Source organism: Ahaetulla prasina, chromosome 2 (assembly GCF_028640845.1).
Source record: "Ahaetulla prasina isolate Xishuangbanna chromosome 2, ASM2864084v1, whole genome shotgun sequence".
NCBI lineage: Eukaryota > Metazoa > Chordata > Lepidosauria > Squamata > Colubridae > Ahaetulla > Ahaetulla prasina.
In genome coordinates this window covers 205,661,353-205,676,400 of record NC_080540.1, presented here as the reverse complement: position 1 = coordinate 205,676,400, position 15,048 = coordinate 205,661,353, and the positions used below count along the sequence as shown (strand labels likewise).

The window sequence follows — 15,048 nt, the reverse complement described above, 5'->3', positions numbered from 1 at the left end:
TCTTTTCATACTCCAAGTCAGTCATTACTGCAAAGTCTATTCTAATTACCACCAAAAAAGGAATCTTAGGTTTGCTGTCAGGTTATGCAGAAAAATAGCAAGTTTACTAAAGTACTGCCATGTTTGGTATTAAGAAAAACATAGACTAAAATTAATACTTCCCCGCCCCTCTAAAAACTTTACATGCTATTTTTCCAGTGTGCTCCAAGTTCCCTTCACCTAAAAAATATTTTTATATTAACAGCCTTTACTAGTATTCTCAACAGCATTTATAATTTTAAATATTTGTCATACTCGAAATCACCAATCAATATATGAATAAATATAAGCCAAATTATGTGATTGTAGTAGGACAGTACCATGATGCATACAATCAACTGATTTGATAAGCCACTCTAATTGAGGTGTACCATTTCCAGAGTATTTTGTTTATTCAAAGCAAAAGAAGTGTTTTAACTAGAACACTCTCTCTGTATGAAAAGACATGCAGGATAATTATAAAAACATATCTGATTAAGAAAATCTGCTTTATTCTTTTGATGTAGAATTCTATCTAGTCTGTCTACAGAGGGCAGAAGAAACCAGTGTTTTAATTCATACTGCATTAGACACATAGCCAACACAGAATTTTGCCAATCAATCTCCTCTAATAATGATTGATCCAAAACTTTTAATACAGTGCTCCATGTTTATCTATCCATTTCACTATCTGACTGCAGTTTTGGGAAAGAGGGTGTCTGTTTTGATGTCAGCTTCATGTTTAACATAGTAGGCAACTCAAAACCTAAGTGTTCCTTCAGCAAAGAGATTTATATCAAGAGACAGATGGAAGAACAATGTAATAAAGAATGAAGTCTGCCTAAAAATGACTCTACTGGATAGTTTTAATGAGCAGATACCTCAGTTTAATGCTTGCAGTGACAGAGACTTCCATTTACTTCAAATTGGGAAGTAAATGGGCTCCATCATTATTATGGATTAAATGGTCCACCACCTCCTGTGAATATTACACACACTTCAGTGTAAGAGGGACAGGAAGAAGACCATAATCTGCCCAGAAAATAGATTCTGTCTATATATAGTGTAAATATGTGATACATTAACTGGCTGAATCTGAAATATGAAGAAAACAAGAATGCTTAGATTTTTAAGTGCAGCACACAGCTGCTCAGACTGGCTCAGGGGTAGGAAAGCATGATACTACAGTAAATAGGCCTACCCATTGAGAAACCCTGTGGGCAAAGGACATCCCATATTTGTATACATATTGTATGTAGGGACAATTGCAAGATTTGAGGCTTTCGTCAAAAGAAGCTGCATTGTGTTATCATCTTTGCCTCTTCCATGTGAAAACATACAAATATAACACATCAAAAAGGGTAGAACTTGCATTGTGGCACTCCAATGCTGTTCACATTACCTCAACCCTTCTCCCACATGTGTGTACATGTTTGCATGAGTGAATGAATATGAGACAACATATATAAACATGAAAGATTTTTAAAGAGAAAGTGCTCGTATGCTTTTTACCAGGATGTGGTTTTTTATCAATGAAATAAATTTAAAACAAGCTAGGCAGGTTCCTATTTAAGATTTTCCTCATTTAAACTTAATTACCTCTACTTTGCAAATTATTACAAGTAACATAATGCTTTGGATGCTTTGCACAAAGGAAATTAGAGGGTCTATGCAAAAGGTGACAAATTAAAGCACACTGAAGGTTCTACTGGAATACAGTGGCTTGTGTACTGGTAAAGGCTGTGGGATTCATGCCAAGTCTACAGAGAGACAGAATTGAAAGGAAAAAAAAAAGAGTAAAGCTGGAGCTAAACCCTATGGCTAAGAGGAGACACAATATCACCTTGTACTGTTCTTCAGAAGGGTAATCTGGCCACTGTCAGATAAAAATAGTTTGTTAAAGGCTATTTTCTGCTACACAAAGTTTTGTATTTAAAAAGCAGTAGTTAAAAAAAACAATTTCTAAATTATTACTATGGGAGGAGGATTATTTTAAAAAGTCATCTACTTGTTTGATATGTAACACTGTCATTGTCACAACATGTTAATCCAGAATTGGCACTAACTACAGTTTGTATACTTACCCATAGGTAGTCTGCCAGACAATATGGCAAATTATGGCCAAACAGAGTTTGCGGTCAGCTCTCCATATAAGCAAATATCTCAGTTAAAGAACAGATTCTATAAACATCCTATAAAAACTGGTGATCTTCTGGTTGACATTAAGCTTCCCCTACTTCTCTTACTGTTCTTACCATGGCTGATATGGTTATCATGACTCTACTTGAACCAAGAAAGCAGAGGTTTGCTGCTTCATGGCTTAATTATTTTCACAATTTTCCCACAGCAACACTTCATATCTGGTTAGTGTAGGACACAGCTTTAAGGGCTATTATATGTGTAGCTAAGTGACACCATCAAAACCATGATTCTTAATGACTTGCATTATGATTTACTCTGCCCAATTTAAAGTATTGATAAAGCCCATTTTATTCAAATCTAAATTATTTGGGTGAATCATCGCTTCCATTGTGGATAGCCAAATTGGGATTTTTATATAGTTTTTCTTTTTAACTTTAATCCAATTGTTTATTAGGGAATCTCTAATCAAATGTCTGTGGAAATACTTTTGTTTCGTATGGCCTGTTTCCCACAGGAATGCATGCCATCCTCTCGGTAGGTCGTGGCCTTCTATAGCTATATTCTTTTATTCTTTAAATTGATCCAGTCTTTTAACCAAACTAGTGTTGCTGCACTATAATATAATTCCCAGCACGGTGATGTGAAGTAAGGCCTTGTCTGTTTATTATTTATTTATCTTACTTATTTATTTATGTAGCTGCTATTCTCACAAAATGAATTACTCTGGGCAGCATACAATAGGGTTAAAAAACAATAATACAAAAATAACATTATGATTTAAAAACTAAAAAATATTATTGAGGCTAATACTTGCCCATTATAAAATTCTTTCTTGATAGAGTTCCCCATCCTCCTAATTTTGTTTTAAATGATGGCTGAGGCATTTGTTCAAGTGCCAGCCTAATTTGTTTGTCCCAAAGGTACTTTTTCAAAAAGCAACTGGATATTGTTTTTCCTTGAACACGTTTTGCTTCTCATCTGAGAAGTTTCTTTAGTTCAGAACTGAAGAAGCTTCTTGGATGAAAAGTGAAACATCTTCAAGGAAAAACAAAGTCCAGTTGCCTTTTGAAAAAGTACCTTTGGAACAACCATGACCTGGATGAATGAGAATCTTCACAGACATCAGTTTATTTGGTTTTTATTATTCCCCTTAGGGAAGTTGATTATTCATTATTATTTTTAATTTATTCCTATTTATTTTTAATTTATTCCTATAAAAACAATTGCTATCATCCTGCCTTCCATTGAGGTCCTGTATATTGCACGAGTCAAAAAGAGGGCTGTGAAAATATTTACAGACCCCTCATATCCTGGACATAAACTGTTTCAACTCCTACCCTCAAAACGATGCTAGAGCACTGTACACCAGAACTAGACACAAGAACAGTTTCTTCCCGAACGCCATCACTCTGCTAAACAAATAATTCCCTGAACCCTGTCAAACTAGTTACTAAATCTGCACTACTATTAATCTTCTCATCGATCCCATCACCCATCTCCTTCCACTTATGACTGTATGACTGTAACTTTGTTGCTTGTATCCTTATGATTTATATTGATATTGTTTCGTGATCGCTTATTTGTACCCTATGACTATCATTAAGTGTTGTACCTTAGAATTCTTTCTGAACATATCTTTTCTTTTATGTACACTGAGAGCATATGCACCAAGACAAATTTCTTGTGTGTCCAATCACACTTGGCCAATAAAAAAATCTATTCTACTCTATTCTATTCTATTTCTTTTTCTACACTGTTTTGGGTTCCTTCAAAAGCCTGAGCAATCAAATAAATGAAATTGATCAATCAATCAATATCTATCTATCTATCTATCTATCTATCTATCTATCCATAATATATACACATACTGTTCCGATACTCCCACACTCAATGGCACTGTAACAAAACAATGAAACGGCTGAAACCACATCAATTCTGCCTTATGGCTGTTCCTGTCCGTCTTTACAATCAAACAGAAAGTGGAGGTAATCACAGATTAAGAAACAAACATCTCTTTGGATTTGAATAACACATGGAGCCATGATTAAGGAAAGAAAAACTTCTAAAATTCTTCTAATTTTTGTAATTTTATGGGGGTGTATATTATTTTAATTTTTGGGCAAATTTAAATCAGTTTTTTAAGGGTTGTTTTAACTATTGTGTATGTCTGTATTTTATCTGCCTGTTCACCGCCCTGAGTCCTTCGGGAGAAGGGCGGTATACAAATTAAAACATTATTATTATTATTATTATTATTATTATTATTATTATTATTATTATTATTATTATTATTATTATTATTATTATTATTATTATTATTACAAGTTGAATATAAATACAGGCATAAGTATGCAATCACAATTTAAATTGTATTCTGGAACTGCATATGGCTTATGATGTAATATAAACCATATAGCAATATTAGCCATATTTTTTTTTTCTTAAAACGTTCTTACAGTATGGCTGCAATTACAATTCCAGGAACAAATGTCTACAGATTATTTGCATAACTGCCTTTCCCCTCCTCTTGTGAGTTTTCTGAAAATCCATGGAGTATTATTTCTTCCAGTCATTTGGATGAGCACTAAAATTTCTGATGATATCAAAGGCAATGCCATTCCTTTGACGGATAACATATGCCTCATATATCTATAATGGGTGTTATGCTATTTGCTGATTGTCATTTAAAAATATATTCAAGTACCTTTGTTTTGAATTCATTCTAGCACCTTGGGCTCCATTTTTAGGGTGTTTTTTTAACATGGTTACAAAGTGACTTTATTTTGTTTTAATAAGGGTGATTTTAGAAAAAACCCAATGTTCCATATTTTTTATTTCTTTGGTAAGAAAATCTTAATCTTCAATTTACAAATTGTTCACTAAACTAAGATTTTCTATTGTAGAAAGAAAAATTCCCCATTATTGTGACATAACCTTCATAACCTTCACATTATTTTTCATATTTTTAGTTTATACAAAAATCTGTTTTCAATAAAGGATCATTTACATGTAAAATCCATGAGTAGACATAAAATGCAATAAATTATTGATCCTAAATAAGTAATATAGTTCAGTATATTTAGCACAGGAAGATTTATAGCCATACACCTAAGCAGAAAATGTGAAATCTTGTAACATTACTGCATTACCACTTTTTGCAGAAAATGAGAGTTCTCATTTCTTCTAGAGATGGAACATTTCAAGACTATCTCAGATTATGAACAATAAGAGTCAATAGCACAGTAGGGTTTCTAAAACCGAAGAAAATAAATATACTTTTTAATCTCTTATGCATATCCAACTTCTCCTCTGCAATATTACTTAGAAAGGTTCTGTTTTCTCACCTGCCTTTGTTTTCTTTTCCTTTTGTTTTGCTTTCTTGGCTTTTCCCTCCAGTAGCGTCCCACTCAACATAGGTATCTTCAACTTTTAAGTTAAGATGAGATGATGAGCCATCAAGATTGAATATAAGAGCTGATCAAAGATTAAAATAGAATTTTATTTAAATAGATATTAAAATAAATATCTTTATTTAATGCCAAGTCATTCTCAGAGTCATTGGTTTTTCTCCTGAAGTATTTTTTGTTAAAAAAAATTATAATATCAGTACCTTCAAAAATAAATTAGCATAAAATGAATTATTTTTTGGCAACACACAAAACATGAGAATATCCTCAAAACCTGGACATTTGACCAGTTTAAAAATGTCAATTATACGTACAGTTTAGTCCTGTGTTTTAAAATGTGAAAGAATAAACCCCACTACACTTCTCAGTTTTAATTAAGGAATAAGCTATATACACAATGGAAGACAACTATGCCAATTTGATATTAAGGGAGTTCTGGTAACAGTTATAAATAAAACAGTGTACTTCTTTTCAATGTTAACTGATATAAGGACAAAAAACATGCTAATCTAGTTGAAAGAGCACTAGATTATTATCATTTGATCTTTCAGTGGTTAAATAAATGTATTATATAAAGAAAGCTTAGTATTTAAATGATAAAACTCAGAAACATATTTCCAATTTTTGCTGCAACAAAAACAGCCCATGAAATGATGGCTAATATTCCCAGAGGCCAGAAGTGTTAAAATAACCTAGCAATCAACTGAATTACATTCCTCATGGAATATGCTTTATGAAATTTAAAATTCATTTTTATCACTTAAATGTGTCCACGTTATTGTACTTGTCTCCTTTGTTAGAAACTATGTAATATAATATTATATTACATTAGGGTGCATTATGCAGGTATTTCTTATTTTAATACAAAACTTTGAACATTCTCTAGAAGGGAGAGTAACTCTAGAAAACTGAGCCATTTGTATAATGCTAAACTTGAAAATGACGATTTACTCCATTAAAAGTAGCATAAATAAAATATTATTAATGCATCTTCCATAAAGGACTCAAAGTTAACAGATATAGCTGAAAAACACAGCACTCCAAAGCACTTTGTAGCACTTCTAACTGCAATGAATTATATTGTATGTGTGTACAAACACATACACGCACCACAACTAAGTTCTTTTTAAAGTAACACTTAAGATCAGTTATCCTTAAATAATCCTGAGCTTTCAATCCCAGAAATAATATTCAGAACATTTTTGCACATGCTGTGGCAGTGATAATTGCTATTAAAAGCTTCATATATTTTTTCTTATACAAAGTACATATAGTAATAGCAATAGCACTTAGACTTATATACCACTTCACAGTGCTTCATGGCCCTCTCCAAGCAGTTTACAAAATAAGCATACTGCCCCCAACAATCTGGGTCCTCATTTTACCAACCTTGGAAGAATTGAAGGCTAAGTCAACCTTGAACCAGTGAGACTCAAACTGCCGAACTGCTGGCAGTCGGCAGTCATCAGAATTAGCTTGCAATACTGCATTCTAACCACTGCACAACCAAGGCTCTTATATATGGTAGTGGCCAAAAAAGTGTATTTTGAGGTTTGATGTCTTATAACACCACTTTTTGGGGGGAGTTTCAAGATAATCATATTCCACTGCTGGAATGGCCTGGGAATAGCCCAGACCTTAACCCAATTGAAAATCTATGGAGCCAACTAAAAAAACTTGTCAGCAACCCAGCAATAAAACCCAGTTAACAGAAGCAATCATATCTCATTTTTTCTGTGTTTCATTTTTCTTCTTTATACTGTAACTGCTATTCTAATAGTAAATCCTTCATAAAAGTTATTGCATTACATTCTTGATTAAATTATCTTTCCATTGATATATAATTTTATGTTACTACTCCCCAAAAAAGTGGTGTTATTAGCTAGTTTTAGAAAATACACTTTTCCCAAAAGGTTTCCACAATTTTGGCCACTACTGTATATAATCAACTGATAATATCTTACAGCAAACTGATATTAGCAAAAGCGTTCAAATGATATTTTTATTATTTTCACACTTTTGCCATATTTGCAAGCTTTGCCTTAAATAAATGTCAAAACTAGCTGATATAGATTTACTTCTATTTATAGATCTTTTTGTGCATATGGAAACTACAAATTCTGATGAAGCATCAAGACTATAACTCAAATGCTAAGTTACATTAAATGGAGACATAGGTACTGCCCAAAGGTATTTCCTTTATAGTCAAGTTCATATGATAAGCCCACCCATATTTAAGACAATACATGAAGCCAATTTTAGGTGGGCAATTTTACCTTTTGTCTCTAAAGTTACAGGATCTGAATAATCCCCAGCCACTGCCTTGTTGCAAGCTCGGACACGAAAATTCATATATTTTGAATCAAACCTTAGTCCTGGAAGAAGAAGTAGGGGAAAAAATCCTTCAGAGACAGAAAATTTTTATGATAAACAAAAAAGAGTTCGCAGCATAAGAAAGATTGTACACAAACACATAAACACACCCACAATTCAAATTGACTGTTCATTTCTACTAAGAGTAAAATATGGGGAATGAATTAAAAATATTCCAAGAAACATAACATAAAATTAAGAATGGATCTTTTAGATACTAAAAAGCAAAGAATCAGGCTCAATAATGAGATACAATGATAATGCATAAATTGGAAGAACTTTTATTAGAACAATGCGACATAATTTTATTTTATTTTTATTTTTTAATTGCAAGCTTATAGAACACTGTTATTTTCTATATTGTAATAAAGTGTGCTTAACCAATCCCACTCCCTTTTCTTTACTTCAAATTTTATTCCTAGAACCTAAGAGATTTCCTGCAATGCTTATTCCCTTTAACTCTCTAAAGTTGTTAGGGACAGAATGGGGGCATGTTTGGGATGGAATGGGATAACTTGCCATGGCCAACTTGCCACAGGACAACTTACTGTGGCCAACTTGCTGCAAGGCAATTCAGCAAATACAAAAGTTTAATTAATTTTGATGGAACTGTGGCCAATAATAATAAAATAAATTCAGCCCAGAAATATAAGTGTTACAATAATTTCAATGAACATGTGGTCACCAATAATAAAAGTACCTGAATGAAATGACTAATACAGCACTGAATTGTCCTGCAGCATGTTAGCCACCGCACACTGTTCTATGGTGTATTGTCCTAGACTCAGCTGAGATGGGTGTTTCTGACTTTCATGTCTATTCATTTCAATTAGACTACTGATAACTTAGTTAAAAACTAAAATAAAAACTGAAAAGCATGTAGATATTGCAGCACTTTTTCAACTGATTCCATAATCCAGAAAGACTTGGAGAATATGAATGGTCATGTTTTGTTAAATAAATTTTATAAAAAACTTAACATTACTAAGACTGTCAGTAACTGTTAAAAAATGATGTTTAGCGACATGTGATATTGTAGTAGTTCTAGTTAGCTCTAAATTGGCAATTGTCAGTAGTGAACTACCCTATTACTGTTCTAGTAGTCATAAAAATCAATCAAATCAAATAATTGTACTGTACTAGATTCAATTAGAAATGTATTTTATAATTAGAAACTACAGGTAGTCCTCCACTTACAACAGTTTGTTTAGTGACTGCTCAAATTTGTGGTGATACTGAAAAAAGTGACCTACAAACATTTCACACTTAAGACTGTTGCAGTTCCCCATGGTCATCTGATCAAAATTCAAATGTTTGGCAAGTGACTCACATTTATGATGATTGCAGTATCCCAGGGTCATTTAATCACCTTTTGGGACTTTCTGACAAAGTCAATAGGGAAGCTAGATTCACTTAACAACCGTATTACTATCTTAACAACAGCAGTAAGAACAACTGTAGCAAGAAAGGTTGTAAAATGGGGCAAAATTCACTTAACAAATGTCTCACTTAGCAACAGAAATTTTGGGTTCGATTGTGCTCATAAGTCAAGGACTACTAAAACTCAAGATAATTTGAAGAGAAAACAAAAAGATAATTACCTGACAATGTATATTCAGTGCCCTTAATGTAGTCTATAGATTCCCAACATCTCTCATCTTTTATGCGAGGAAGCCCATCAAAATTAGTTTTTCTAAATTCAAGTATATAGTGATCAATTTTGTTGTCTTCTTCGGCCATTTGCCATGCTACTGTTACAGCATTGTCAGCTACCAGACAGTCTGTTAAAATAATCTCTGGAGCTCTGGGAACTGTTAAACAATATAAGCACAGAAAACATTGATAAAGTAGAGTTCTAATTCTAAACTATGCTTTAGGAAAGTTCAGCTGGAGGAATATAGACTTGATCATTAACACAGCTACTGATATTTAGAATGCCTTCCAACATGAAACAAAGCTACAAAGTAGATTTTCTACTTCTAGTTTATTATGTTTTATAAACCACAGACTGTAAATCATGGTTTATGGTTTAGTTTATAAATTATGGCTTCTGCGGGTGAACCCAGCCATAAACCACTGATGTTTACTTAGCAAATTTGAATATGAGCCAGTCCTCAGACTACAATGTTCTCTTCTCACTTGAATCAGAAAGAAACTCAATTTGATTTAAGTACTTCTCGCTCTAGATTTTGTTGGAGAAACAAGAGCAAGTCCTTGTAGACTCTCTCAACTGTAGAGGTTTTTGAATGCCAGTGCCAAGCATCATCTCTGATTGCTTGAGAAAGATGAAGGACATTTCAAGCAAAATGAATGCTTTTCGTAAAATAGGCACCATTAATAGTGGCTGAAGTTTTGTACTTTTGTGTCACAAATAGAAAGAAGTCATCTAGCTCTGGCATTATTTGTGTAAGTATGATAGAATGGAAAGAAATATGAGAAGAAGCAATTAATGGCAATTAAATGTAAATGCCAGTACCTTTGGACAACTCTATACTGAAATACCAGTGAGTCACTCAGTATAACTTTCAAAATTGCAGTCACCTGTGCCTCAGTTCATTTACATTCCACTATCATGCTGAATTAAAATTACTGTTATCTGAATGTTTAGAATTGACTAAGTATTTGGGTGCTTTCTACTACCAGGCTAAAAGGTTCACCCACAATATAGTATGAGGTTTAATATCCTGATAATTTTCAACCAACTTTTTGTGAACATACAGATGCCACAAAAATGCTACTTGGAAAACTGGCTCTGCAAAACTGAAAAAAAAAACCTTTTAAAGCAAAGCTTACTGAAGACTAATAATTAGGAATAGCTAGCATAAGTTGTAGGACGCGGTGGCTCAGGGGCTTGTCTATCGAAAGGTCGGCAGCTCAGCGGTTTGAATCCCTAGTGCTGCCGTGTAATGGGGTGAGCTCCCGTTACTTGTCCCAGCTTCTGCCAACCTAGCAGTTTCGAAAGCACGTAAAAATGCAAGTAGAAAAAATAGGGACCATCTTTGGTGGGAAGGTAACAGTGTTCTGTGTGCCCTTGGCATTGAGTCATGCCAGCTACATGACCACGGAGACGTCTTCGGACAGCGCTGGCTCTTCGGCTTTGAAACGGAGATGAGCACCGCCCCCTAGAGTCGGCAACGACTACAACGTATGTGCGAGGGGAACCTTTACCTTTGCATAAGTTAATAAGATGAAGTTGTGATTCTTCATGTGTCTATTTGGATGCATAATAGACTATTTAGTCCCACTGTCATTTAGTCTTTGCTAGCTACTGCAGCTAAATTCTGGTACTATATCAATAGGCATTTTTAAAAATATAAAACACAACCTACACTGCAATATACACAGTTATGAACCTCATTACTTCTCTATTCCCCTCACTTCAAAGATATATTCCAAAACAAACTATGGAAAAAGGAAACACTTTATTATATTTATTTACAGATGTGTTACATCGTAACTCATTCCTGAAAGCTGCATTCCATTTTTACCTGGCAAGAATTTCAGTGCCTGAAGCATTTGTCTCTCCTGAGAAAAATCCACCATCAAGTGTGTCATATTGTCACTCACTCTAGGTTTCAAAGACAAGCGGAATGCTGGAGCCATTGTGACTCTAAAGTTAGGAATTAGAAAGACAGGTTTTTAAACGTCTGATAATAATGTTCTACAGTATAATATGCTAACTACTTGGAAAATATTTTAATCAATGTACTGAAATCTAGAAACGTGCTAAACTACATGTAGTAGCACATTCTCTATGAGTCACTCTTACTGAACAGTTTTAAAAGCAGACAAGAGACAGTGACAAGTTAGTATAATTTTTTGGGTAGTCAGCAAACTTTTAGCAATCCTGTATCTAGTACAAGCAATAAATAAAACTTAATTGACAAGTTAATTGCTTTTCCATATACTGTATACTAAGTAATTGGCAAGAGGAGTTGTTTCATAAATGATTTACTAAAAGAATAAAATTCAGATTTTTCAATGTTAATTGCACATTTCACTTAAGGATTCTTTATGGAACATCATTCCCTCTGAGGAACGTCTGGAGACCACAAATGGAAATGTAGCTGATCAAGTGACTGATTTAATTGTGTTGTTGCTGCTATCGGGGCTGGGTGTGTGTGTTAATGATTTTATTATATGGTGATTCATTTAAATTTTTTAAACGCTGTAAACAGCCCTGAGTCACCTATGTGTGAGTTGGCCAGCTATATCACTTTGTTTAATAAATAAATAATCCACAAGCTGCCTAATGTATATCAACAAACTTGTCTAGATGGCAAAAATGGTATTAATGATTGGTCACCTGGGAAATGCTTACGGCTTATAGCCAAATTATTCTCATTCTAAATAGTGTGTGTGTGTGTGTGTGTGTGTGTGTGTGTGTGTGTGTATTTCCCTCCTATCTTTACAAATGTAGCAACAAGAAAGCCAGAGTTAAATTTTAAAATGTATAGGCACGGTTCCGTTTACATAAAGTTAATTTATGTAATGTGTTTAGTTTAGGATGTGATGCAAGGAGCTGAAAAAACAATCAAAATATTAAAATCATCCTCTCTCACTCTGAATGAAAGCTTTGCAAGCTCCAATGAGTTTTTATTATAAAAAACAGTAGATCAAAATAATTAACAAACATTACAGTGAATGACTTTTAAAGATATAATACAGGCACTGTGGAATATATAAATGACATTAGGTTTGTAGAATCTATTTTGGACTAATACATGGCTGGGCATTTATGGTGTGAGAACTCAGTTCCTACTCAAGTCTTATTCAGGGCATGCTAAATCTATTTTAGAAAATTAGATCACCAGTTTAAAAATATAAAACAGGAAAGGTATGATGAGTACTGAAACTATAAAGCTATAAAGAAAGGAGATTTAAGAAAGGGGAAATAATTATACTGTACTTTGATTGCAGATGAATTAAAAGCTAGAGTAATTTTTGGGGGATAGAAAAAAAGATTTGGAACTTGCACAATTATAGCAACTGTGCACTATTCTGCACGTAATTGAGAAAAGGATGACACTATTTTCTGAATCACTTCAATAACTCCTTAAAACTTCTTTCCTAAGGCTTGTGTATAGACACATGAAAAAGAGCATGATGTTTTAATTAGTACTGCAGAAGTGCTATGCAACTGTATATATCATTAATATATATTCATATATATGTCTACACACAAATATGCAAAAATGACTCAAAAGGGACATTTATTGCAAGAGCAAGCATCTTCATGATCAGTTCCAACTGGACTTAGAAACCCTAGGTTGACAGTCTAGACACTTAACAGATATTTATCTTATATTTCTTTAGGTTCATTACATTTCCTTTTGGGCATAATATTCTTAATTTTAAAGTCTTGTTCCTTTTTTTTAAGGATGTCCCATAAGACATTTTAAAAAGAAAGCTATATGTGAGCAAAGTTTAAACACACAAATATAAAAAATAATTGAAAGATGGTACTTCTAGTTATCCAGATTCTTGCTATCTAACAGGAAAACATAAAATAGACCAACATCCATTTTATGGGCCATTTGATTTGCTCTATGCTAACTTATTAAGAAATAAACACATCTTGGTTTGTGTAAATGTAGACATCGTTCATTTTTAATATTCCATGAATCAATTTAAAATTCCAAATATTGTATATATAAATAATAATCTCATCACCTATATGAAGTACAAATATAAAGAGCAGATGTAGAAAAGCCCTACCTGAAACCTTTTCTAGCAATCTGATTGTTTTGGAAATATTTTCCATATCAAATTTCAGCTTTCTAGATCACACTGAAGAACCCGAACAAATTACAATATATAAATCTAGCATCACGGAAACAAACATCTTGAGATTATCTATCAGAACCTCCAACGAAATTTTAATTTTCTCCTCTAGATAACAGGCTAACATAGAAAAAATGATTATTATCCTAATCACATTTCTGTTTAAATGGTCCTTTTTACAAGTGAAAGTTAACACACACCACAGGCATAGGGAAACATAAGGCCAAACAGAACAGTGCATTGTGTCACCATGCAAAGCATTATCTTTTGGTTGCATAAATCACATCAGAAAAATGACCTGACTCTAGAATTCTCAACTCTAATTAAGAATAATTGCAAACAGAATCAAATGAGTTTGTACTGTACCTATCCTTGATCTGTCTGGCAGCCTTGAGGTGCATCAGGAAGAAGAGAGAGAAGGTAGTTAATGGTTTCATGCAAGTTTCATCTGCAGTAACATGCAAGAAAGAGTTAGTGAATGATTCACAAGGTCAATTGGAAAGTTATAATTGAAGATTTTGTATCATAAGCCATTGTTAATTCAAATTAGGCATTCAGTAGTAAGCAACAAAGCCACTGAAAGTACACACAAACAACTGTACATAATATGCCATCAAATGTCTGGGATATTAAGGAATTGCCCAACTGAGGAACGTCCAAGAGATTCTTGCTGATTTCTTGGGCACAATAGTTATCAACTGGTGTTAGGGCAATGCAAATATTTCAAAAGAGGTAACATGCAGGAACATGTACTAAGCGCTCCATTTTGAATAAAGCAACTCCATATTCTTTTCAGGCTTGTGTAGCTTTTTGGAAACTGCCCCCAACCAACTCCATAGGTCTGTGCATCACACCAAAAGATCTACTGCAGCAGTTTCTGAAGCAACTGTGTAAGCCTGAAAAACAATGGGGCTGCTTCAGCTATTTGGAAAGAGGTACCTCGTACATGCTAAGGTATCTTTTGCAGAATCTGTGCATTCCAAATGAATGCAAATTATCTTGCTAGAGAGTTGAGTGAATGCCACTTATATAGTTACATATATACTTCATTTTTTTATCTATACAATCAAAATATATTCTGCAACTCAAACAATATTATTACTTAGTTTTGGACAGAAAATAATATATTAATAACATATTCTGGTTGTGAGGTAATTATTATCTTTTGAAATAGTGAAACAAAAAGTGGAACAAAAAATCGGAGTAAAAATGTTAAAACTCAGCCCGATAAAATTTGAAGTTGAATTTAACATTTAAAGAATTACTGGTTCTGTTTTGTTAACCTGTAATTTTTCTTAGAAGTTGCATGTGGAAAAATTATCAT

General features: G+C 33.4%; 1 protein-coding gene across 3 annotated transcripts in view; it reads right to left on the bottom strand.

Annotated features, from left to right (window-relative positions):
* The window catches only part of FSD1L (fibronectin type III and SPRY domain containing 1 like), a 41,678-nt gene that overhangs the window by 9,905 nt on the left and 16,725 nt on the right, over window positions 1–15,048 (bottom strand). For 2 of the 3 annotated variants that reach the window (XM_058171858.1, XM_058171860.1), the window contains 6 exons: window positions 14,091–14,113; window positions 11,429–11,550; window positions 9,542–9,751; window positions 7,844–7,942; window positions 5,505–5,634; window positions 1,862–1,894 (listed from right to left, as the gene is read on the bottom strand). In XM_058171858.1, coding sequence (XP_058027841.1) covers window positions 1,862–1,894; window positions 5,505–5,634; window positions 7,844–7,942; window positions 9,542–9,751; window positions 11,429–11,550; window positions 14,091–14,113 — 617 coding nt within the window. The remainder of the gene's footprint in view (window positions 1–1,861; window positions 1,895–5,504; window positions 5,635–7,843; window positions 7,943–9,541; window positions 9,752–11,428; window positions 11,551–14,090; window positions 14,114–15,048) is intronic. The other variant, XM_058171859.1, reaches the window with a different exon arrangement.